Genomic DNA, 26,075 nt, shown 5'->3' with positions numbered 1-26,075 from the left:
TGCAGAGCAGACAGATTAAGTATACATATATATCAGACAGTCATTAGAAGAACTTGGATAAGACAAAGTTTTTAATTTCCTCGGCAGCTAGAGGATGCCTGCAGGGGCGAGAGATGGAAAGAATGGAAGAAAGGCGAGGGTTTGGCACGATTACTCTTTTGGTGCAGGGAAATCGCTTCCAGCACTCGCCCAAAATTTACTATCGAATTTTCATTAAAGATTACAGTCAGCAACACACCGTTTAACATTCTCGCGTGAAATTCGCGACGCGTTTTTGGTGATTCGTGAATTCGAATCGTTTCAGTAGGCAAACCTCTGGTGGTCAATTCCAAGTTGTTCGATTGACTCCGAGTGAACTTTGGTAGCTCGGATACCTATATCGAGTGTATTCCATGATGCGACACCGAACGCGCTACTCGATTACTGAATTCGAGTGAATTCATACTGGCGCTGTGACTTGGAGCCGGTTAGAATCAACGAATTCAATTCGTTTCGAACTTATTTCAACTAATTCGTGGTAACTGAACAAGAGACTTTGAATATTTTCAATTATCATCAGATGACTTTTTGCCGATCGATATCGATTGACTCGATGAAATTCTGTAGACATCTTCACGCGGATTTCCTTAACTCAAATTGACTCGACGTAAAGTTTCATAATTTGAAACGAACTCAGTGAAATTGGAATAACTTCGGGCGACTCTAACGCGAATCCGGTTAACTGCTAATTGCCAAATTGCATAAATTTTGACGCATAGAATCAGGCATCGATTTGCACTATCATCCTATAGTTTTGCGGTGTTGAAAACCTCGCATATTATTTCTGAAATTGAAAGGCTTGATCGATTTATCCCGATAATGTGTCGCGAAGAGAAAAAAGAAAGATGAAAATAATAATTTCATCGCTTTCTCCGTTTGTTTCTTTCACTTTTCACATCGCAAGTAATAACGTCGATTCGTTAAAAGGTAACCCCTCGGGTGGCAGGAAAAAATTAAGGGTGACGGGTGCAGGCGCAGAAACGGCGCCTAACGATGATGTATTTATTTCACAGATTTGAACCCGTTATACTCACCCCCTCGGCATATGTCGTATAAATCATAATTACTATACTACCCTCAACAAAAGCGCTCCCTCTCACCCCGTCATTGCCTTACAGCCGGATCGTTTCGTCGCCTGCCCGTTTCTTCTCCTTCCCAGAGTTCACCCGTCTGAAAGGTGTGCGAAGGTGTGTGTGGGTGGATGTGATACGAGGCTGCTTAAACGGCGCAGATAAAATCCAGAGTTTCTGCAATGTACGCGTGCGAGTCGTTCCACTTGTTAACCTGTACGTATTATCGCAACGCAACAAGCTTGTTCCATGATATTTGAAAATACTGTTGGAGTGAACATCGAGGACTGTTAACATTGTTTGGGATATCATTTTCTATTCACTTTTTCCAATCACACGATCAGAACAAGTCAATTATAGTAAAAGTGGAATAGCAAGAAGAGTGGATATCCCCTCCGCACTCGAAATTCTAGAAAAGGGTTTGCGTCTTGGCTTGTAAGTGTCGATAACCGAATCTGTATCCAGAATTTTCCTTGCTATTTCTACTAGCAAAAGCGTTAAAAAATCATGTACGTGCTGTTTCATTTCTACAGCCTGTTTTTCGATATATTGGAGTATTTTCGAGCCTGTATTTCGAAAGTTGCGATCAGATTTTCTAAAACTTAATTTTACCGAAATTTTGCAATTGTATTGAACGTGAAAATACGATATTGCGGTGACTCGAAATATACGAATCAGCTATCTTCGTTGAAATTTCAAAATCGTGGAATAATGGAAAGGCTTTTTTTCTCAATTTTTCTTTTTTTCTGTTTTTATTATCTGCGAATTTATGATTACATAGAAGAATAATCTGTTCCTGCAGTGAGAAGACGTGAAAGTTACAAAGTGTGGTACAGAAAATTGATTCGATCTGTGAAAAGAATTTCTTCCATAAGCGTATCTTATAACACGGTTACCGTACGACGTCAGTTTGCCGGTCTTCTACAGGATCAGTATCGGCACGTTGGGATCAGGATTTGTGAAACCGTCATGGTTTAGCAGCACTGGATATACACAAGCGAAAGCATGAAAGCAGTGAGGAATATCGGATCAACCCGGCTTGGCTCCGAAGATCCTCCTTTGGCGTCGTATTTTTGAACGAAAATTCTTTTGTCAGATGAGCACATGGCAGGTATTCCCCGATGCCTCTTCTGCAGCGAGTATCGCTCTTCTCACCCTTTGACAATCGTAATTTGCCGAGAGTTGGATCGATCCGTTTTTTCTCGGTGCAGCTTTATTTTCCGAAGAACGTCAAGTTTCTTGTTGATTAAAAATCTCGATCACTAACGGGGAACGAAACGTCGTGTTCGAACTTTACGTTCTTCCTCGTGTATCAATTTTCAAAAAATGCAATCGACACAATTCGACAAAAATTGCTGCACATCTTGCAGAAAATGTCGCAGAGGCGAATAACGGGACTGAAATTAACTCTCCAAAAAAATGTGTGAAAAAAAATTGTGATGCCCTTGGGTGTAATTCGCGAACTCGAATACCTGCAAGCTTTGGTATTTGCGAAATATGGGAATAAACGGGAGTTGGTTAAAGGGAGTGCAGCTGACACGATTCGAGGGTGCGAAACGTGAATCCGAGGGCGGATAAGCGCGATCGTGTTGAGCCAAAATTTAGTTTTATGCCCGGTCGTTTGTGCGACAATGAAATCCTTTGTTCGTGACGGTATCGCGCCCCCATTCTTCATTCACAATTAACTTTTACCATCCCGACTTGTATCGCGAACGCGAGGTACTTTCTCGAACCCCCTACAAATTCACCCTCCGATTTTCGCCCTCTTTCTACTTGCCGTTAAAAAGCTCGATCGAAGAGACGGATTGGCGGTTGTTTACGCCGATGTCAGCGAGACGATTTGAGCTTCTTCGATCGGCTCGGTAAACGCGTTTATCCGCCTGCTGGACATTTCGGAAACGGATATCAGCCTCTCGACGAGATAAAACCGTTCGCCGATTTACTTGGCGCGTACAATTCGTTCAATGACCCGAATGCCAATGTGTACTTACAACGAGGCGACAAAATGAATAATTATCGCGCAAGGAAACAGCGAGGCACGTATCTGACCGTGTTTCGCGATGCGTGCAGCGCGACAAAAAAAGTCACGCTAAAAGTTTGCGCGGTGGCGTGTGAGAATTACAGGTACCGGCTTATCAGATTTTCTTACCTGAAAAGCTCGCAAAAGCTGTGGTAGACCCGTCTGAAACTTCTGAGGCAACGCGGTTCTGTTCAAACCATTCGACCGGTGTTCGATAAGTTTTTCACAAGAATTTCACGTATTTCGAGGAAAATCGACAAGCTTTTAATTCGGACGAATCGAGGATAAAGAGTCGCAGGATATGCGATACTTTATAAAACGTCTTTCAGAAATTTTCAGCCGACAGTCGAAGAGGCGGGTAAAAGCAAAAGACGTGTAAAATCCGCGTAAGGTATGCCGTGAGAGAATTTTCGAAAATTCCGCCTCTTACGCACCTGTCGCAACATTTTCAGAAGCGAATTGAATAAATCAAAAAATCTCGGATTCCAAAAAGTCTTCAACACACGCCTTACGAAAGAACTTTGTGGATATTTTAAAAAAATGTGCGAGTACGAAGTGATTCAGAGAAGAAAGAAAACGAACATTTCAGTGATTTCGCAATCAAACATTTTTGGTATTTGCATCGGTTTGAAGACCGTTCTTCTTCCCGTCACCGTGCTTTTACGGAGCTTTTGATTCAAGACGCTGTCGTGGGTCTTGACTTCTAGAAATGAGTCATCCATGTTTAACCGTGACCTTGCGGAACATCGTGACGAATGAAATCTATGCCTGCGCACAAACACCCACACGTGGTATACACTTACGCACACGCACACGCAGGCATAGACATTACAAGCAGCCGAGGGTAACGTTACGGGGTTTTCGGAGAAAATGGAGGTAAATATTTAACGGCGTCTGGCGTCTGAGTTGCGGGTTGGCAGCGAAGGGTGGCATGGAGAGGGGGAAAGATAGAGGAAAAAAAAAGCAAACCGCACGAGTCAAGAAGAAACGTCAAGTGACGTTAGGGACGATAACGGGTTAAGTGGAATCTGGCTATAAGGCGATCCGAGTCTCGCAAGTTCTTCTGCAATTCCCTGTAATTTCCACCTTGTTATGAAAAAATTCAACCCCCAGACAGTGCATTTGGCTACATCGATACACCAGCCATACGTCTCTAGGCACGTATCGTATTATGTGGATACACGTACACACGTATATACATACGTATGTATACGTTCGCCTACTTTTGCACCTGACGGAATATTCCGAGGTGGAATCATTCTCTTGTATTGCCCGTCGTAAATCACGCCCGTGGGGTATGGAGGGAGGGATGAAGTAGGGTGGGTATCCTTCTTCGTCAAGAGAATGTCAACGTTGTTTATGCACGCGCTTCTACACGTGTATTATTATAACTATACCACCCATGACCCCCGCAAACGCACACACACACGCATCCCCCCTGCAAAATTTTACCCTACCCCTACCCCCTCCGCCCCGTGCACTATACCTTACACCATGCTGAGAACTACGACTCGGGGATGAAATATTTCCCGAGGATATAAGAGAGAAGGAAAAGAAACGTGAGGAAAGAGGAGGAAAAAAAAATGAAACACCGTGGAAAGCGAAAAAAGTAAAACAGTAGGCGGGTACCTATCCGCGAATCCTGCGGATCCTTCCTGGTTTACGACTTCTTATAGATATATACACATACCACACACGCACTTTACAGCTTTTCGTATTTCCCGACGATCCTCCACCCTTCCATTCCTATCGTGGAAACCTTTGCTCGTGTTTCCCTTCTCTTTCGACACGTTCGAATACATTCGTTCGACATTGTATTTGCTTGTCGCTTATCCGCGGAACTGCAGGGTGAGGTAAATATGGATTGAAATTTGACGCTGTAAATTTTTCGACATTTTTCTTCAATCATTGTTTCATCGAGTAAGGTCTGCTCTTCGTTGGGAATCGTATTCGAAATTGGGTGAGTAACCATTCACCGTTAATATTGCAACACGTTTGCTCTTGATCGTGGTCAAATTTGTCAATTTTTGTTTTTATTCTTCGTCCAATCTTTTTTTTTTACCGAAACAAAAAAAAAAAAACACCACAAAAAACGAGGCATCGAAACGAAACTGAAAATCGGTGATACGCTAATAGCCGATACCATGGAAGCGTCGTGCAATCAGTCCGAAAAAAAAAAAAAAAAAAAAAAAAAAACAACGAAGTAGAAAAGTGATAATGACGCAAAAACGAATGCACGAGGCGGGGGCGGGGGGATGGAAAGGAGGAGCCGGAGGGTTCAAAAATCGGCATCTACGTTTCGCATTTCCAATCCCAGACTCGAACCAAGTTTCTACCCTGTAATTTTAGCCCCCTCATCTCACCCTCTGCCCCTGACGTATCGACCGTACGAAACTTCCACCCTTCAGCAAGGCTTGCGCGGCGCCGGCGCAGCTGACAGGAAAGCTTTCGCCTGACGCCAGTTTGTCGGGGGTCGAACGAACAGCAACGTCGAACCCGGAGCGAGCGGTCCAGGGCTGTAATCTCGTGCCCGTCGAGTTTCAATCGCGATTTCTCCCCCGCGAGTTTTACCAACGAACTCTCTCTTCCTCCGAGCACGACGAACAGTCGCGTTCGTTCGCGTTTCATACACATTGCACGAAACGTACGGTGAAGGAAACTGTTGTTGTTGTTGTTGTTGTTGTTTTGTTGTTTTTTATTTCTTTTTTTTTCTTTTTTGGCTCTCTTTTTCTTCATCTTCTCTCTCGCAATTCTATCGTTCTCTTTATTATTCGCGAATCGTTTCTTCGTTCGAGCTTTCGTCGCTTTTCACTTCACGACATTTCTCTTCACACGATCATTCGACGATCGCTTTCAATCGCTGTACAACGCTTGATGCAATCATCGGTTTTCCCCATTTCGAATGTTATATGTGTACATATATATAACCGATCGAGAGTGTGGTCCATGATAATAATACTCGTCGCACGTGGTACCGCATGCGATTGTCGATAATTTGTGCGTGTAATAATTTGTTCAGTGCTCGTTGCGTTTCGTCGAATTCTTCGCACAGTGCGTGACTACGGATTCGATAATTGAAAAGATATAAAAAAAAAGAAAGAAAGAAAAAAATAGAGGCTGCGAAGAAGATAACGTTGATCGTGCGATTACTGTGACTGGTTTTTTCTTTTCTTCCTGCTTTCCCTTTGGTTATTTTTATTTTCGTTTTTTCTTTGAACAAGTGAGAAAAAAATCAAAAGACACCGAGCACTAATATCGGTACAGAAGCTAAACGCTACGCGTCACAAGAATAATCAAACACAAGGATAATCAGTTTTCACGTCGATTTTAACAGAGAATAAAATTTACCGTCTTTCAAACGTTTCTCGGTATGGAATAACTGATTCTAACGATGAAAATATACGTCTAGGATTAACAAAGCGCCGGAGTGTGATTATATAAATGATAATTGTACTCGCGTTTAATATATTTGTGAAATAATTTTCATGGCAGTGTGGCATCGAGTGATTTTTACCTCTTGCGTATGTTGACGCAAGCCTTTAACGCGAAGAGGTGAAGAATTAAACGCTATCCTCTTTTTTATTTAAATAAAAGAATTTACATCGTCCTTCTTTAACAAAGCACACTTTTCTTCCTGAAGTGTAATTTTCAACGAAGACCGACTAAGTATATTCCGAGCAACGGAAATTGGGTCTTGCGAATTGACCGAAATTTTGAAGATTCGAAGTTACGGCTGGTCGTCAACCAAGGATTCGTATTGACACCTCGTTCCGGATTTAAAGCAGCATGCGGAAAACGAATGAGCGAGAATTTCGCGACATCGGAATCAAGTTGTCAGCGTGTTGTCAGGCTTGTCACGCGTGAACTTGTCTCAAGCGGTTATAACAAGCCCGCAGCTTATTTTCGCGATTCAAAAGGAAGCAGTAGCAGAAGACGAAGAAGAAGAAGAAGAAGAAGAAGAAGAAAAAGAAAGGCGACGAAGTCGGAACTCTGAAGTTTAAGGCGCGAAATCCTTCCGTCGGAACCGAATCGGATCAACGCCAAGTGGTTAGTAATTTTCTATCGAACGATGGTCGAACCATTTCCAAAAGGATGCAGCGTGAAAGAATAAGAAGAAGATCAAACAGCGGGTATCCAAGGGTCGGCCTCTTCTTCAAGATCCTGAAGGCAGGGGCTTTTTACGTTTACCGCAACCTGACGCACGTGATAAAAAATGAAATAGTGTTCCTGTGACCGATTCGTAAGAAATGCCTGCCGCTGCGATAGAGGAAGTGGTGGATTCGTTGAAACGGCAAGTTGTTGGTGAATATAATTGGCGGCGATAAACGTCGATCGGCAAACTGAGAAGCGGAGGAGGAATCGAACCGAGGATTAAGGCGGCGGGGATGCAGCAGCCGTACTTCGGCGTCGCGACGCTGGGCTTTTCATGGCCGTCGAGCTTACGCGCGGATTCAAGGCTGAATCGGTATCAGGGATCCCGCAATTTGCCTACCAAATCGTTGACTTGATGACGCCAGCTTGAGAATAAGGGGGGGAAAAGCTGAAAGCACAAGGCTCAAGCTCAAGCTTGCGACCACCCGGCGGCATGTCGCCGGTGGCGGCTTCCGGTTGTTCTCGTTGACGATTTTCTTCGGAACGGTCAAACCGCGGCAATATGACGAGGAACTGCCGCCGATGCAGCTTCCTATTCGGGATTGTCTACGCTATGATCGTCACGTCGAGTCACGCCGAGTTGAGCTCGCGTATCGTTAGGACAAAGTACGGCGAGCTTTCCGGCGTCATCGTTAACCTCGAACGATACCTCGAAAGCGTCGAGGTCTTCAGGGGTGTTCCTTACGCCTCGCCACCCATCGGATCCCTCCGCTTCATGCCTCCGGTCAGCGGGGCGCTTTGGCAGGGCGTTAAGATCGCCGACAAATTCGGACCCGTTTGTCCCCAGAAGTTACCTGTTTTATCAGAAAAAATACCCAGGGGTCGGCTCGAATATCTCAGGCGGCTTCTTCCCTATCTGAAAAACCAGAGCGAGGACTGTCTCTACCTCAACGTTTACGCACCCGTTCAAGGTGAGTTTTCAAGGATGTTTTTGAAACCCCTCTCCTTGTATTGTTTCAAATTCTCGTACAATCCAAGAACCTTCGAATATGGAAATAAATTGTAGGGAGATCAAAGAAGCATCGATTGTTTTTCGACGTATCGGCCCTTCAGGTGTTCGTTTATTTAAACATCTTTTACAAATTCAGACCGTGAAGATTCAAATTTTTACGATTCACGCATCGCCAATAACATTGAACACTCAAGGGCTTAAGACTAAGGTTAAGTTTAAGAATTTTCTCCGTGTATGAAACTCAATTTTATTTAACAATCTTGTGAAGTATGACATCTTATCTGTATTGTGTGAAAATTTGATTGGAAAATTACAAACGGTGAAAAATTTACAGTCGTTTTCTTGGGACTTGTTTTTGTCGATGGCTTTTGCAGTACCGGACCGGCCTCCACTGTTTTTATCTGAAGAACAAATGAAAAATTCTTGCACTGGATAGATGAAACTTGTACTTGTATAAATTTGAAAATTAAATTTTTTCGCGTCACGGCAGTCTCTGGAATTAAACAAGCGATTTTTTTTTTATTCAAAATTGTTCAGTACTTGTACTTACAATGAAAAAAACAAAAAAAAAAAAAACTATGACAGCTATCGGAAAAACGGTTCGACAAGTACTAAATTATTGCGTGAAACATCACTGTACAAAACTACATCCCGATCAGTCCGCTAATCGCGGAGATATTTCCGGTACCGATTTTAAAAACAATGTTTCGAGAAAGACGCGCTTAAAATTTTTAGTATGAAATAACTAGTTTATTTCAAAGTTACACTAAATCGACGATTCCTGGGCCATATGACGGATCTTCCATTAGATCTTTTTTTTTTCTTTGCCGCGTCAACCTCGTTCTTCCTTTTTTAATGCCCTTTTCGCCGCTCGACCAGTCGATTACAGAATGCTATAACTTTAGCATTACTGCGAATTTCTTTATAAAATTTTCAGGATAGACACTGGAAGGATATTACGCACCGTGCGAATGAGAAACTTTTTGAAAAATCATTTTTTTTTTCATCCGCTCAGGTATACGTAACCCCTTAACCCACAAAGGAAGATTCTGTTTGTGCTCCAACCTTTCAAACGGTAAAATTTATGTAAAATGGAAAAAAGTTTAGAATTTACCGAGAAGATTGATCGTAGCGATTGCCAAATTTAGACCAAGGGTTTGAGGTTGCATTTTTCGAACTTGAGGTGGAAAAAAATCAAACAATAAAATATTACGTGTCGACTGTAGGCTTCGGAAGTATCGTTAAAAAGGTGAAAATACTCGTGGTTTGATTTCTCCGTATTCCGAAGTACCTACACGTTTATACTTGGATCGTTTAAAAATTAAAAAGAATCCGTACACTGATCGAGTATCTTGTGTTATTTTCTATGCCACGTTGTATCGGGGATAAGAATCGAGTGACTCTGAGTGGAATTGATTGACGTACAATATATACCGACGTAGCTTTTGGAATAAAAAAAAAATGATCAAGGTTGAAGTGAGCCTGTAATGGGGTTACAGACAGGATCTCCGGAAGGCTGAAGAAGAGTGTCTCGACTATACCTCGTACCTTGTGTCGTATCCTTTCCTTTTTCCTCTTCACCCTTCCTCTTTTTGCTTTCCTTTCATTCTTGCTTTCCTTCTTTTTTATTTCGTTTTTTTATTTTTTTTCTTCTCCGTTTCTTACCACCACTCCGCGATTTTTCTTCCGCTTCTCATTCTTTCCCCGCGGCTCCTTGAAACAGCTCTACGAGAATTTTTTACCCTGTTACGGAGTCCCTGGGATAAAAATAAGCCAAAGTTGAATCATCCGCGAATTTTCATACAATTTTTTATACCTCACCGCCGATGCTGATGATGCAGGTTAATCTCGTCCTAATTTTAGCAAGATGTTGTTTCGTATTTCGCGACTCTTTGTGCGTTGAAGAAGGTGAACAGAAAGAAAAAAAAAAGAAAAGAAAAGAAAATTGCAAGTTACCTTTGATTTCTCTTTTCTATCAACGATGGATTTCTTTATTTATGGAAAATGAATTTTGATTGATTTCACTTTTACACTTTAAACCTTGATTTTATGACTTTGCTAATCGAACACGTTTCACGCACGTGTGATATGAAAAACGATAAGGTGATGGTACGTATTGAAAAATTATCGAGAAAAAACAAACAAACAAGCAATGAGGTAAAAAATAGAATAGCCTAATTTCGAGACGATAATTTCTCGGCGTGTCCTTTCGGCGAGGGGCCATAATTCGTTTCGCGGCGAGTGGAGGAACGTCGGTGAACAAAGAATATCTATATGTCAGGGAGAGACCGTTAATTTGCCGATTTGAATAGGAAGTGTTATTTTATAGCCAGGTGTCCGCTCTCCCATAAATTCCGTAACGCGAGCCCGGGGAATGCATTTACCCTCCTTGAACGGTCTAATCCACGCCCAGCCAGCCTCGTTGCAACCCGGAAGTAGAACTTACATTCTTCGTCATACGTGACTCGACGAGTCGCATGATAAGAATCATCGCTCTCCTTCGGCGTCGAATTATTTTTTATTGTTTATTTTTTTACGCTAACTGTGAATCGTCATTTGACTATCGATTATTTTTTATGTTTTATTTTTTTCGGTTCGTTCGGTATCTTCAAATCGAAATTACTTTTCACAGAGAATAATGAAAAAGCTTGCAGGTGATGACTTTTTCGAAATCCGTCCTCGTCCCGTTATAAATTACCGATGTATGTAATATCGAAGCAATTTACTCACGACGGTGTTTTAATTAATTACACACGATAATATACGCAGATATTATACGGCGGTATTTTTCTCGCTAAAATTTTCACCGGCAATATCTCGGCCGAATCGTTTATAACTTAGCAACGCGTAACCAGGTATCCAATTACGGACGGATCGCGTTATATTATAACGGAGTGTGTGTACCCTGATTATTATTAATAATGTGATAATAATTGCTTCACGCCCGATAATATTGCCCGCATTTCTGAACCACGTGTAGGAGCGGCTGTGTATCAGCTTCCGGCTCGTGAAACCCGCATCCTTGATCACCGAAATTACCCCACCTCAGCGGGATTCCTGCCCTGTTATATTACAAAGTGTACCAATATACTGCACGGAGCTCGACGAGTATCCACGTCAGGTGTACAACGTCGGCGGGAAATTCCTCGAGGACTTTGATCTTCGAAGATGGGCAGATCACTCAAAAGTTCGACATTAGTTTCAAGACACGGTCCGATGCACCTCCGCCACTCGAAACCGACAATCGATCGCTTATTGTTAGAGACCCGAAATTCATCTCCCAATATCCGATCAAAATCCTTACCGCCGTACGTTTCACAATTTTTTGCTATTTTTATTCGACCGAAAATCAGTCATTGATTATTTTCATTTTTTACCACGATCGGAAAATATTGTTCTAGGTAGAAAATGAATATTAGTTTTCTAGTTGTTAGCGGAAAGTCTAGTATCCGTTATTATTCTTTCTCGTTACGATCGCTGTTACTATATTTTCTTTCAACCGTTGCGAAAATTTAACGCTGATGCAAGAATAAATTGACGTTGAAACCTCGTTTGACTAAAAAACTAGAGTAAACCTCAGGAACTGATTTTGCGTTGCAACAACCAAGAAAGTATCGACGATAGCGCAATAATCAAACAGTTTTTGTTTAACGATACCTGTTTCACTCAATTTTTCTAGTTACTGTAACAAATGAAATTTTTCTCAGTGTAGAATCGAAGAGTATCGCGAATTCTCGAAAGAATTTTTCATCCTTAAGGTGACGAATAGATCTTATATCCACCTGATTTCGCAACTGAGGATCAAAATTTCAAACCCACGAATTGATTCACATCGATACATGAAAATCAACACAGAAGTTAAACCGACATCGCAAAGTTCTTGGAGGTTAAATTAATTGCAAAAAAGTACAGGTCGGAGTGTTGTATTAAAATTTCCGCCGTCGCGTAATATCGTCGAAGAGATTTGATACGTTGAGAATAATTACTAGATATCGTTAACAAAATTCAAATAACAGGAATGAAAGATTTCGCGAGTATAAAACGAGAGTCAGGAGCGATATTTCTGAGCCGTGCTCCGTTTTCTTTCCCCGTGGGGTTGACGCCTAACCGAGTCGTTGAGGCGCACCTGTAAATTAAGGGTTTGCCCTTCCATCTCGTTAATAAAACCGTATAACCCAGCAGCCCCATTCGGTATTTGCACACGATATTTATCCACGCTACTACTCGATATCTCGGCACTCGCTCACCGTTCCTCGAGCTCCTCACCGGCGTTAATTAAGATTCACGTAACCCCGGCCGAGAAGCAGACTCGCGCTGGAGGATCGAATAAGGAGAGACCGCCGGGACTTGGAAAGGAGGTCACGTGACACTGGCGGGAAAATTTAGTGTTGGGAGGGGGAGGAACGAGGCGAATTATCAAGTGGCCCGAAAGACCTTTTCGTTGTTTGCGAAAATAGGAATTTCTTGAGCGAATACTTTTATACTCGCATTTCGGCATCGCCAGAAATGGCTGATGAGAAGATTCTTCTTACAACGTGCGAACGGTTTGACGGACGACGAATCAAACCGATGGACAAAATTTTGTCCAAATCGATTCGTCCGGCTTTTGGTTGTATCGACGACGTAGAAAAATTTTGATAAGAACTCTGCATCTGAGAAAATTTTCGATTTTATTTCTTTTGTAATATAATAGAGGAGCCTAAAAACTAAGCGAAACGTATTATTTTTTTCTTATCTGCCATTAAACATTTTGTGGGGGTGAAACCACCCTCCGAAGTAAAGCACGCCAAGGGGTGATTCGGCACTTTCACCCATTCTTATTTTTCAACCATTCCACGAAATGAACAATGTAATTTTCTCAATGGAAAAAAAATAAATAAATAAAAAACTGTCAAATCGCCCATTGACGCGGCTTATTTCGGAGGGTGGTTTCACCCCCTTTCAGATGTTTAACGACAGATGAGAGAAGAAAAAAAAAAAAAAAAAAAAAATGGTGTGACTTAGTTTTTAGTCTACCGTAACATATTACAAAAGATATGAAATCGAAGATATCGATCCGGAATATCTTTCTTGCGAGAGGATGAATTCCCCATTCCTAAATCCGAGAAGTCCAGTTGAGATCCTTGATTCCCGTTAGCGGAATCGTGCTCCTTTATCGCATCTACCTGAACGATACCTTCGCCTCGGGCGTGATACTCGTCGAAAGCTCAAGGCTCGGTCGAACCGGCGTGCGAACCGTCCTTATAACCCGAACAATTTGCTTTCCGGTCCGAACTAAGTCCTCGGAAATAACCGTGTCGGCTGCCGCCTCTCCACGACCTCCGAGCTCTCGAATCACGACTCCGAATGTCTCCTAGGCTGGCACTTATCACCGATAGTCGCGCAGCCCCTTTTCAACCCTCGAGCGAGCCACGCGCCACTCAAACCTGCATGAATATTCCCGAGGCCGTCATTCGAGCTTCATCCGTTCCGAGAAGCTCACGCGCGTCACGCGTCAAAGTTACTTACTCGCTTCCGTTATCGTTATCTTTGTCTCTTGATTGCTTCGGAACGTTGCTTGTCAACGCTTGATCTCTCCTAGACGGGATTTTCCCTCCCGTTCTCTACGAAGACGCGATATTGTATATTGATATTCGGTAAGCGTGGAAACAGCTTAAAGCCCCTGACGATCTCTCTCCCGTTATAATCAATGGAATCGTCATTGTTGTACTGTAATCGCATTACGAGGCTTAGGGAACCTCGAGAGGCGTAAAGGAAGCTTTTTTTCAAACATAGTTTCCGAAGTTCGACGACCTTCATCGTGCCCGATGCTGCACGTTATTGTTAATAAATTATTGATCGGTAAAGCTGAATGACTTTTTTTTTTTTTTAATTTGGATAAAGCTGATAAGCGGACGATTCGAACTGAAAGAGAGAAAAAAAATCAAGCGTCTATCGTTGTTCGTAAGTTCGGAAATGATGTTTGGAGAAAAAGGCCTGTTTTACGGCTCTCAATGACGTACGCTTAAACGTGAGATTTTGAAAAACGAGGCGTTCACTTTTTAATACGAAAACGAGTCAATTGCTATTCGGTCGAGGCCGTGAAACCATTATAAAAATTTTTCTTTTTCTTCATCGTTCACAAGCGATGTGAGAAAAATTGCAACGAAAAAAGAACGCATTTTTTTTCCGCAATCTTACTTCGTTCTATAGATTCGAGTATAACGCGGCAGGTGAGAAAACAAACAAAAAGTAATTGGGAAACGAAGAAGACTCTCGTCGTATCACGTACGAAACTCGAGGTTGGATTCTGCGTGCAAATTTTCACGCCGTTTCACCGCGCCCGGTGACTTTCCCTGAGGGTTGGGGGTGAGCTGACGCCGATTACACGCACCGACGTATTTCTCCCGGGGAAAGAAATGGGAAATAAGAGGATCGAGGGTAGGAAAAACCGGGGATCGAAGCCGCAGGTATTATTATAACGATCGGGGAACACGATAAAACTGGGGACGGGTAGGGACGGAAGTTCTTTGAAATATCAACCGGGGACAATGAGGTTTTTAGTGAGGAAGGAAAGAAGAGAAAAAAATTCATGCATATTCGTATGTACGTTATATGTATACACGTATATTGGACTTGGGAAAGAAAGGGAAGCCAAGGAACACGGAGGGGGCGGGGGGTGAAAACGAAACTTCGCCTCGATCCCGTCTAATGATTACAGAGCTGCTCCGAGTTGCGTGCAGTCGTCCGCTGGCACTTGAAACGGCCGCTGCTCAGGTTCCGTTTCATTTTATCACCCTGTACATGTGTGTGTGTATATTTATGTATACATGTATATATGTACAAATCCGCCGATCGCCGGCTAAAGATTGTTTCACAATTATGGAAAAACATGGTTCGAGTCTTCCGGTGATCGCGGTTTGGGTATCGCGTAAAGCCCGCAAGCTCGATATCCTCAAAGACTCGCGATATCATCTTAAACCGCGCCCATTTCATTCTCACGGTTTTTTTCGTCAACCCCATCAATCGTCGCCGTTGGTTCGCCGCAGGGTAGAAAGAAAACTTTTTAACACAAGACTCAGATCCAGATTCAGATTTGAATTTATACTATTTTATGGTCAAAGTTAAAATCTACGCGCGTTGTCGATCCCTGCGATTATCGTGATTTATCAGTTGTGTAATAAGTACGAAAGCTTCGGTACATCTGGAATATTAATGGTGTAAAAAGTTAAAGAGCTTGCGGCTGATGTAAATCATGTCGGATTTTATTGGAAGGATAGATTTTCAGGCATTGAGAAAAAAGCGTCAGAAATTTCAGCTCGAACAATTCTGTAAGTTTCATATTATTTAATCGTTAATTTGACATCTGAGTTGATTTTAATTTTTTTATTTTTTTTTTTATCCAACCCTTCCTTCTCCTTTTTTTTCTTGTTACCTCGTTCCTCTGAAGTATTCCTTATTCGTCGAACCACAGTTGGTAAAACTATTAAAATATATGCTTATCCAGATATTTCGTTCTAATAAATAACGAATGGTAATTCGACTCTCCGGATATCGGACGATGACAATCAATACTCGCAACTTTTATACCATCGAGGCGGGTTCTCACGCAAATATCAAAACTGCGGACTGAACTTTTTCGCCGAACTATAATAAACGAGGGACCGAGGCGTGTCTGGCGCGTTCGGCAAATCTGCAAGTTCCAACCCTCCGATTGTCACGCATTACGAGAGCTTTTTTTGTGCGTCTGCTCTTGCTTTCGCCAACTATGAACAGAAGTCCGACATCTGTTACGCGCCAAGCCCTCCCCTTCGGTATTTCGGAATGGTAATCACGCGTGTGATTGACTGTTGAATATCGAACGCTGGAGAAATTACTGTTTTAATCAAGCGAGAAACTCCCTCCCCCTCTCATATGACGCATTGCGAGCTTTTTTGCTGTCGGGGAATTATTTTCTCGCTGCTTCGGTACTTTTCGTAAGAAACAAATTTTGTTTTTTTTTTTTTTCTTTCATCATCAAACGCTAGCTCTCGATGAAGTTTCGGCAATATACGGATTCAGTCAAAACAATACAAAAATTTCCGTCGCTAAGCGTAACAGAGAACTGTATCGCGAGAGAATTTATCTGTCGAGTTGTAGAAGTTGAAAAAAAAAAAAAAACTTCATTCGCTTCTACATTCCATTAAAAAAATTTTCATTTTATCTAGACGAAGGGGGGAAAAAACAAGGAATTTATTAATGCAAAAACGAGCTTAATCTTATGCTCACTTTGTATTACCGAGAGGCAATTTACTTACGACCGTGAAAATTTGTTCATCGTACGTTTAGGGTATACAGCTTGTAGGATCTAATTTTGCGAAACGGGTACGGCCTTCAAAAGTGGATGGTTGTTTTTTTTTTGTCTCTTTTAACCGTGCGGATTTGCAGTTCCAGAGAAGAACTTGATACAAATTAAATGTTTTTTTTTTCATCCGCACGCCGTGTATGTTTTGCGTACGCAGTACGTGTGTTTTACACATAGAAAAAAAAGAGGTCGAGTCGTACAAATACGGAAATTCTTGCGGTGAGGGAAACAAAGCAGAAGAAGGAGAGGAACGGCTGAATATCACGTCTGTGAATTTTGGGTAACCGCAAAATGTTTGGCACGTAGCAACATTAACGGGATTTCCTAGAAGCTCAGCCTCGTTTTATCTCCGAATTGTCCTACCTACCGTTTTTACGATTCCACAATCCGTGCCCAAACCCTGCAGCAATCCTCTGCCTCTCTAGTGCCAACCCACATTCATTACACTCCTCCGGATTGTTATCGAAGCCAAGTGGCACTGGACGTAGGTGTAGAAATTGTTGCGGGTTAAAGGTCAGGGATGGCGAAATTCTGATCATCATTTTGCGAATATGTACTCAAAACATCAAAGTTGTCGAAACTTCGTATCATCGAAATTCATTTCATCGTTTGGAAATTTATCCCTTCAGTGATTTGAGAGTATAGACACTTTTTTATTATTCGCAATCTCTTCGCTGTTTGAAATTTTTGCCGTCAAAATTGACCCGGTGGTTGATCCGACCGTTTGAGATTTTGACCCTTCAGATCGTGCGGAGTTTCAACGTCCAAAGTTTCGAACATTCAATTCGATGCGACTTGACCTAAGCGTTTGCCTGACCATTCAGAGTCCCGAACCTCACGGGAAAAAATTACGTTTATATAGGATTTGAAAAGGCCTTCAAATTACGAGAAAAATGTGGCGTGAAGTTCCATCGACTATGATTTGGTGTCAATCTAGCTACATTCGATGCAAGTCCAACGCTACGTAAAAATTGTTCAGCAGCAGTCGACAACCGCCAATTTGTAACAACTTTAACGCCACGATGTTTTACGGTATAGAATAAAAAAAAAAGATACGAAATCCGAGTTACGCGAGAAGTCTCGACTATTCGAAGCTACTCGAGCCAGTGCAGCGCGGGGTTGTAATCGAATCTGTGCAGGTGATAATTACAAGGACACGGGAGTTCCGTGATTACACTGAAAGGCGCAAGTGATCTCAGAAGCGTCGGCAAGCCACCGACCGTCGGCTTAGGGCGAAGGGCCGTCGGCTGGAGGTCAAGTTACGGGTGACCAGACGCCGAGGTAAGTTGGGTGGGACGTGGATGCTGACCTCCTTAATTGGAGACGAGTCGGGAGACGGGAGTCCCTCGTAACGTCTTTGGACGCTGGCTGAGGCACTTACCGATTCTTTTGAAGAGAGGGCGAAACAAAGGCCTCCAACCCTCGCGGCACTCAATCCGCCTCCTCCCCCTCCCCGCCCTTTCATCTCCGGCTCCGTTAATCTTTACACTTGAGATCCGAGGCTCTAGTGTAATTATCATTAATTAGACTACGGGTAAAGGCGAATTCTCGATCGTTTCACCCTAGACCCGAGTCTCCCGGGTAATAAACTCGCCTTCTTTATCAGACCCGAAAGATCGCACGAGCGGCGATCAGAAATTCCAATTTCAGGGTCCGGTATGATCCTTACCGTCGCTTCCCTAGTCGGAGATAAATTCGCCATATTCTTGGGCATTTTTGGGGGTGAAATTGAACCCGAAATTCTCCCCCTCTCTCTCTCTCTCTCTCTTTCTCTCTCTTCCTTGCTTATCGGGAGATGGATAATAACTTGCCGACGGGTTCAACGGCGCCGAGATATTGGGTCCACTCTATCGTGGTCAAGATTGGTAACGCTCTCTAATTCTCCAGGTCGTATCCTTTCCTCGAGACGCCAGAGAGAAAGCGGCGAAAGCGCTACTCGAGTTTCTCCACCACGCGAACTCTTCGGACCAAGTATCAATCACTCACCCTTCACTCCTCCACTCCTCCACTCGGAGAATCCCGATATTCTCAATTCTCCGCCGATCCTCGTCCCCGTCGGAATCTCTCGACAACCGATATCTGATTCAAGATGATCAGATAATTTAGCTATTCGATGTATTGGAAAACCTCCGAGGAAGGACCACGCAAAGGGTTTCCACTAATCACTCTTCTGCAATCCTCGCTATTCCGAACTCATTGGAACCATCTCAAAGGCATTTGCCAAATCATTTTCTTGTAACGAGGAAGAGCTCCTGTGTACCACTTGAAAAGTGCCAGGAATGGTGAAATTTGGTAGAAAAAGGCGTTCTCAGGGTCAATCACTCAGACTGCGATACTTTTTACGAACTAAGCATTGTACCGTTTATATCGACTACGCGTCATCCTTTTCTTGGTCGGAAACAATGACCTGTGTTGGCAATACTAAAGACGACGTTGAGCGATTCATTACAACGTCATGACGAACCTTGATGGGTTGCGATACTGTCCTGCAGAAATAAGAAATCTTGCATTTTTAACGGAGTGTTCGTTTCATTAAAACGCAGCAGATGAAAATCCATTCCGTGCAAGCTTATTCTCAACGTACGGACATTGATCTAAGTGCATCTCCTTGTCCTCGATTCGATTCAAGCGATCAAAGGTACAAGACGTGTGACGATGTGAGAGGAATATCTTGTGGGCGTTTCCTTGTTCGAAATAGAGAAGGACAATGGATAAGAAGGCAGGGTCTTTTAGTCATGAATAAAAAAATTGAAAAAATTCAGGCCCCTTTTAAAACTCGAGCGAGAGTCGGAGTCGTTTAAGAAATGAGCTTGACAGTGCTGGAAATTTGATAGTGTAGAAAACACTGGCGGCAGTCTTTCTCGGCGGCGCGTTTACACAGGGGTAAGAATAAGGTGAAGGAGTGAAAACGCTAAGTGAAAGAGGCTCGACGGCTTTCTTTTACTGCGGAAAGGAAAACTCATTGCGAAATCCTGGCGACTGCCGTGATTCGGTGGGCAGGTATTGTAATTTAAGCACGATATTCAACTGTGTTATTAAATCCCTTTTTGTCGACGGTCTCGAGCGAGTCGTTGAACGTGGAAGAGAAGAGGAAGAAGAAGACGAAGAAGATGAGGACGAAAAAAAGTATGAAAAAAAAAACCGAAGGTAAGAAGAGTTCCTACGAGTTCCGAGGGCGGAAGGTGTCGCGTAAAAAATAAAACGCACCCCCAGGAAGAACGGAATGAATGCGGTCTTACCTTACACCGCCTGCGGGAAGTCTCGACCGGTGGAAACTGGAAGAAGAGGAGAACGCTAACGCGGCTCTGGTTATGGTCCTGCAGTTCCACTTTTAATCCGGCAAAAACTTTTTAAATTATGCTTAACTACCAAAAATTACACCTTCGTACTCGCCCGAGCTCTTACTTATACCTCGCTTCGCCTTACTTTACCCCCTTCCTTCCCTCGTTCTATCCCCATTCCCATCCCGAAGCGATAAACGTGCGATATTACGTAGATAAAAAATCCGGCAATTAAAACGAACCAACTCCGACTCTTCGGGTGGCACTTTATACAACCGAGTACTTATCAAACTCCCCAGCTCTCTCCACTCTTTTGAGACTCATTGACTTCTCAGAGTATTGTTAAGGGGTGGAAGATGTGTATTGGAGAACCGAACGACCCGGGTATAAAATTTACTCGAAATACTCCAGGCATCCGATCGATTAACGCGGACCGTCACTTGGTAACCAGATAACTCCATCCTAGTTCCTTTTTTTCATATTCTCACTTCTTTGAGACTCTTCTGAGGTTGGAAAGGTCATTTTTGAATTTCGAACGGCTCGCCCCCCGAAAATCGGATGCAGTATGACGGAGTGAAATCCGAAAAGTCATTTGATTTGGACAAAATTCGGTACTCGGGGATTTTCTAGGTTGCTGACTTTTGGGGTTCTGGTCCACCATATTGAATCTGTCACTTTGAATTATCAAATTTTGAGTTCAGATTCGAAATCAGTGACCCAGGATACTCACCTGTAACAAATTTCGTCTAAATTTGTTGGGGAGATCCGATGTGTCCCTAAAAGGGTTTAATGGATTCCACCTTCTTTGGAGCACTGGTTAGAGTTGAGATAAAAATCTGAAAAAATTATGGAATTATTTTTGAATTGGGTGAAACCTATTGCACGGTGTTTTCACCGTCAGAAGTTGTATTCCTTGTTTGTTGGAAGTAAACCTGAGGGTGGTTTTCACCCGTTTAACGACCGATTTGGCACGTGAAAAAAAAGCACATGTCCGGTGTTCACCGATGTACCAAGTGTATCGCAGATTGAGGACAATCACCGAAGTACACCTCGAGTACCTTCGTCGTGAGTGGCGCTTGACCTTGTCCTGGGAAACGTGAGCGCGTGAAGCCTCACGTGCGATGAACTCAGGGTGTGTTACAGCTGGTGGATTTCCTCGGCACCGCGATACTTGGAGTTCCGTTCGGTCTGTGGAGTGCGAGGCGTGGCTGTCGGGTCTGAAGCCCGTTTTCGAAGTCTCAAACTCTGCCGTTAAGGGGGTGGTGGGGGGAGGACCACGGCCGGTGCTTCTAGCCAGTAAAACGCAAACTACGGTTGCCAGATGACGAATTACGCATTCCGTCGGGCCACACGTACCGCCAGAATGGCTCGGGGCGTTTCGGGTCCCTTTAGAGCGACAATGCGCGGGCCGGCAAACCGGAACGGAAGCAATTCCGCAAGCGGAGGCTAACCGCTTGGAGATGATGGACACGCGGACGCTGCCCGTATCCCGAGGGATGCGGACCGACTGGACGACAGCCTTGCCGCCGATGGGAGTCCCGATATTGCACGCTTTTCGGTACCTTCCTAACCTCGTTATTACTCAGGGAAGTTCAACCGCTCCGACCCGAGAGGGAAAGGGAGCCCGGCCACCGCTAAAAGGTGCAGCAGTAAAAGAAACCTCGTTTCCGCAACGCTACCGTCTGGCCCATTCCCTCCGTTACGACGGCTTTCGGGTTTCGCCGGACACGTCGGCCCGCCCTTCGAGGAACCCCCCGAAGCCTGACTGGGCTTGATAAGAATCAGAGCTTTTCCTATGATTAATTCAGAAGGCGGCGGAGAAGCCGCGAGTTTTGGCTTATTAATGAACGCTGAAGAAGGTTCTCTTCAACGTTTCAGAATCGTCAAGCTACGTAGAACGGTGTTCGATCGATATTGATCAACGTGAAGGAAAGTACATGCGGCACGTTCTTTTTTATTTCGTAATCTTTCTAAATCCAAGCAGGCTGTTACAGTGATTCTTGACAACGTTCTTCAAGATTTGAAATCGTTGATCGTTTCACAATAAAAAGACAATACGCTGTGGGAATGGGTGAAAATTGTTATTTTCACGAAATTTAAACAGATAACCGAAATTGTAGAATGTGCAAAATTGCAAATTCTGCCTATATTGGCACGAGGAATATTCTTCAAGTTTCTAAATGCCTTAAGCTTTTTCCGAGATGCTGAAGAGCGTTTGCAACATTTTCGAATGATATCCACGTATTCCAGAATCGAAAGAAACTGTTTGGTGGTCAATGAGTACTGCCGCAATTTTTAAAGCTTGGCAAAAAACATTGAAAAATTTAACTCCTTTAGAATTTTATTTGCATTAGATGTTGATAAACAGATTTCATCGTCTGGAATTGTCACTTTCATTTCCAAGTCTGAAAGAAAAATGGACTGTAAGATTTCGTGATGTTGACTAATCGCGTGAACGCAAGCTCGTCGTTTCAAAGTGCAAAGTGCCCGAAGTTAATTTTGTGAGTTCTTGAAAAATGTCCCTAAGCTTTTTAATACGGTCGATGCATCCTGTCAAATAGAAGAAAAATTGACCCCGCGACCTTTACCGGTCAGTCTGGTTAATCGAAACTGTAAGCAAGCCGATTCTTCTCGGCAATTCGAAAGTGGGGCTTTGCGAATTTCAGTCACATTCGATTTACAACCGTGAAGTATTAATTCCGATCGAAAATTTTGCCGCTTGATGGTCGGCCGGTGGATAACCGTAAAAAGGCCGCGACAAAGGCGCTTCGCAATGGCTTGCTGAAGCAAATCGGAAATCTTTTGTGCCCTCGTACCCTGCGGCGTTCTTTCCCCCGTCCCCTGATTCTTTTTTTCTTTTCTTTCTTTTTTTTTTTTTTTTTATTTTCCTTCTTTTTTCTTCCAACTTTCTTTTATTCCTTCCTTCGTTCTTCTGGGTGATTTTCATTCTTTTCCATCCTCTCTTTTTCCGCCCAACCTCCGTCCTTATCCTCCCCTGTTCATTTCTCAAACCCGCGACGATCAATGAGGAAGCGAGGGGCTTCGGATTAACTTTCATCTTTCAATATCTGAATGCTGATCAACGTCGCGAGACGAGCAGACGTTCAGGCCGGGAAAGTGTCAAATTTTCGAACCAATTGATCGGGAGCCTCACTCGATTAACGAGTCAAACCAGCGGGACGGTAATTCGATCAGCGTTTCAACGGGGGCGGATTTCAGATCCCAGATATTCGATTATGTGGCCGCCAGGATGGGACGCCGTAACAGATGGACCGAGATTTCACCCCCCGATCTTCTCGCATCTTCATGCATCATTCATCCGCTCGATCTTATTCCTTCCCTGATATTCATTTCGCCGTTTCTAATTCGCGACTTTACGTGTCACGAGCGATCTTTAAATCGGCCACGACCCGATAGATCAGCTCGATCGGAGGCGCGGATTGCTCCGCACATTACGGGGTGGATTAAAGCCCCTCTTCTTTTTATTCTTTGTATTCTTACTCCCTTCTGGCCCATTTCGAACCTCCGGTTAAACTCGCTCGGAATTCACGGTTCGCCGATGGTGCCTCTTACTCTCCTTCTATATCTCGTTACCCGCCATCCATTTCGTTCGTCAACCTTAAGCCCGGTTTTCAATGTGCAATTGAACGAACTCGAAGCCTTTATTCACGCGATTCAGACCCAGACACTTCGTCGTTTGCAGCAACTCGAAAACTATTCAAGTGTACGTGAAAAAAAATTTTTTTTTTTTTGTTTTTTTAAACTGCAAAGAACTATACTATCTGTATTTATTTCTTTTCGGATAAAAGTCGGATTTCCAGTTTTTAGACACCTGTATCGAAATTAGCAGACATTTCTTTTTTTTTTTTGTTTCTTACATCGAAACTCTACGGTTTGATCAATTTTTTCGACCTGACTTTTGACCCTCGGATTAAACCGCTTAGTTCCGGATCAACGACTTTCGGGCAAGTGCACCTAAGAGAAAAGCAGAGGACACCGCTTCGAGGGCGAAAGGTTCCCGGTCGCTAAGTGCACCGCTGCAACGGACCGCTGCAATTCTTTCTCCTCTTATTCAACCTGTATATAATGGCACAGACGTTTCAACTGCAGCCTGGTTACAGTTGTAGCCGTGCATTCCCGCTTGGTCAGACTTGCCCGTAAGTGTCGAAATGTCTCTTAACCCATTCACTTTTTTTTTTTTTTTTTTTGAAAGTCTATAAGCGTGCAATCTTGATTCTCTTTTTTTACGATTTTCTCGAAATGTACCGCATGTTAAATAATTGTCAAGGGTATGAAATATCGATCGCCGCTATTTATTTTCTCAGACCTATTCTCAAATTGCGAGAGAAACGCAAAATTTGATGAAGATAAAACTGAATTCCTGAAGCAAGTCCAACACATATCAAAATCGTCCAAAAAGTGTTTCTTTGGTCAAATCAAGGCATTTTGAGTTATTATTTTCATTTCTAAGTGAACGGATCAAGGGGGTGTTTTAGCCTAGAGATATGAAAAAAGATCGATTCATTTTTTGCATGTTATTATAGCTACGTCTTTTAAGAATATTTCTTCCCAAAGCCGATGTCAAATTTGCAAAAGTTAAGAAATTTATTTATATATTTATTATTATTATTATTAACTTTAAACGCGTTTACATTTTTCACATCTCGTTGATATAAAATCTCGAGTTCTATTCAACCGATTGACTTGAAATTAAGTATTGACTTTCGGTACACATCCCTTTATACCCCCGGACATGGGCATTGCCAAATTACTGTCACTTCTGTTGAAAAAAGTTAAAAAACTTTTTCAAAAGTAGTGAAAAAATTAATTTTTCCCTTCAAACAGTCGCCATTTTCGTAATTTTTTTTTCAACTTGGTACGGATTATAGCGATATTTCTATTTATCAAGAATATTGTTATTTTTCTGTTTCGGATGAATCACCTTAACCATAACGTGTTCGATTACCATTTTTTCTTTTTTTATTCGCAAATTTAACTGCAAGTTCTTGAAACGCCAATAAAAATTCTCAGATAAAATGGATGGTGAAAATATATGTTTCTTTTTTTTCTATGTCAAGTCCAAAAAAACTTTCGATATCCAGACCTCTGGACTAGAATACCCCCTTAAGCTACGACATGAGAAATGGAGTTGAAACGCGTTTTAATTAAGTTCGATCTGTAACGATTCTAGACTTGGAAATACAAAAGTGAAAAAAAAAAACGGTATCGATTATTCTTGTACTATTCGGTTGCCAAATTTCTTTCACCGTGAATTATGCGCACGATAAATCGAGCAAATACACGTAAAGAAGGTCGGAATTACGGAGAGAGAGGGCTTGAGTTTGATTGGAATTGGTCAGGGTTGAGGAATAATCGCGAAATACGACTCCGCGGAATGATTCGCGGAATTGGTTTGCGGAATCGTAGATTTTTATTGACTACCCAACGGCGTGCATACGCACACGTGCGTGTATAAACATCGCACACGCACGCATACATGTAACCTATACACACCCAGGCCACCACAGTGGTTTATTAATACCGTCGAGTCGATCGACTCGGAATTGCGGAATTCGGGCTGTAAGGAATGGCTGATTGATTAATACGCCCTTTTGTTTTCTGGAGCCCGCCCGTTACTTTTGTTTCCTGTAATGCGATGGAAGGGCGGAAGATCTATCTACAAGGATTCTCGATCCCCGTCGATCACTCGAAACACCACACTGAGAAAAATTTCATTCGTTACAGTAACTAGAAGAATTTAGTAAAACAAGTATCGTTAAAAAAACTGTTCGAATATTGTTGGTACTACGAAAAACGAGGTGCGCCTAACCATTTTGCGCTATCGTCGATACTTTTTTGTTAATTGCAACGCAAAATCAGTTTCTGAGGTTTACTCTACTTTTTTAGTTAAACAAGGCTTCAACGTCAATTTGTTCTTGCACAAGCGTTAAATTTTCGCAACAGTTGCAAGAAAATCTAGCAACAGCGATCGTAACGAGAAAGAATAGTAACGGATACTAAACTTTCCAATTTTCATTTTATACCTAGAACTATATTTTTCGATTGTGGTAAAAAATGAAAATAGTTAAAGACCGAACGGTAACCGGAACTAAAAATTTCTCTCTGTGCAGAGCCGAACATTCGGGAGAAAAACGGGGCGTTTTTTTATGGAACGAAATTTCAGACCGCGACTCGTCGTCGGTTAAGCTCCGCGACACGCGGATCAACCGGGATGAAA

The 26,075-nt window shown here is 42.7% G+C and overlaps 1 protein-coding gene across 2 annotated transcripts in view; it reads left to right on the top strand.

The window, feature by feature from the left end:
* The window catches only part of LOC124177838 (neuroligin-4, Y-linked), a 219,233-nt gene that overhangs the window by 2,001 nt on the left and 191,157 nt on the right, over nt 1-26,075 (top strand). The window contains exon 2 of one of the 2 annotated variants that reach the window (XM_046560703.1): nt 7,047-8,192. In XM_046560703.1, the coding sequence (XP_046416659.1) occupies nt 7,784-8,192 (409 nt within the window). In that variant the 5' untranslated portion in view covers nt 7,047-7,783. Of the gene's footprint in view, nt 1-5,884; nt 8,193-26,075 lie in introns of those variants that run through there. The other variant, XM_046560701.1, reaches the window with a different exon arrangement.

The sequence above is a fragment of the Neodiprion fabricii genome, chromosome 3 (genome assembly GCF_021155785.1).
Source record: "Neodiprion fabricii isolate iyNeoFabr1 chromosome 3, iyNeoFabr1.1, whole genome shotgun sequence".
In the NCBI taxonomy this organism is placed as follows: domain Eukaryota; kingdom Metazoa; phylum Arthropoda; class Insecta; order Hymenoptera; family Diprionidae; genus Neodiprion; species Neodiprion fabricii.
This window is presented reverse-complemented; position numbering and strand designations above follow the sequence as displayed.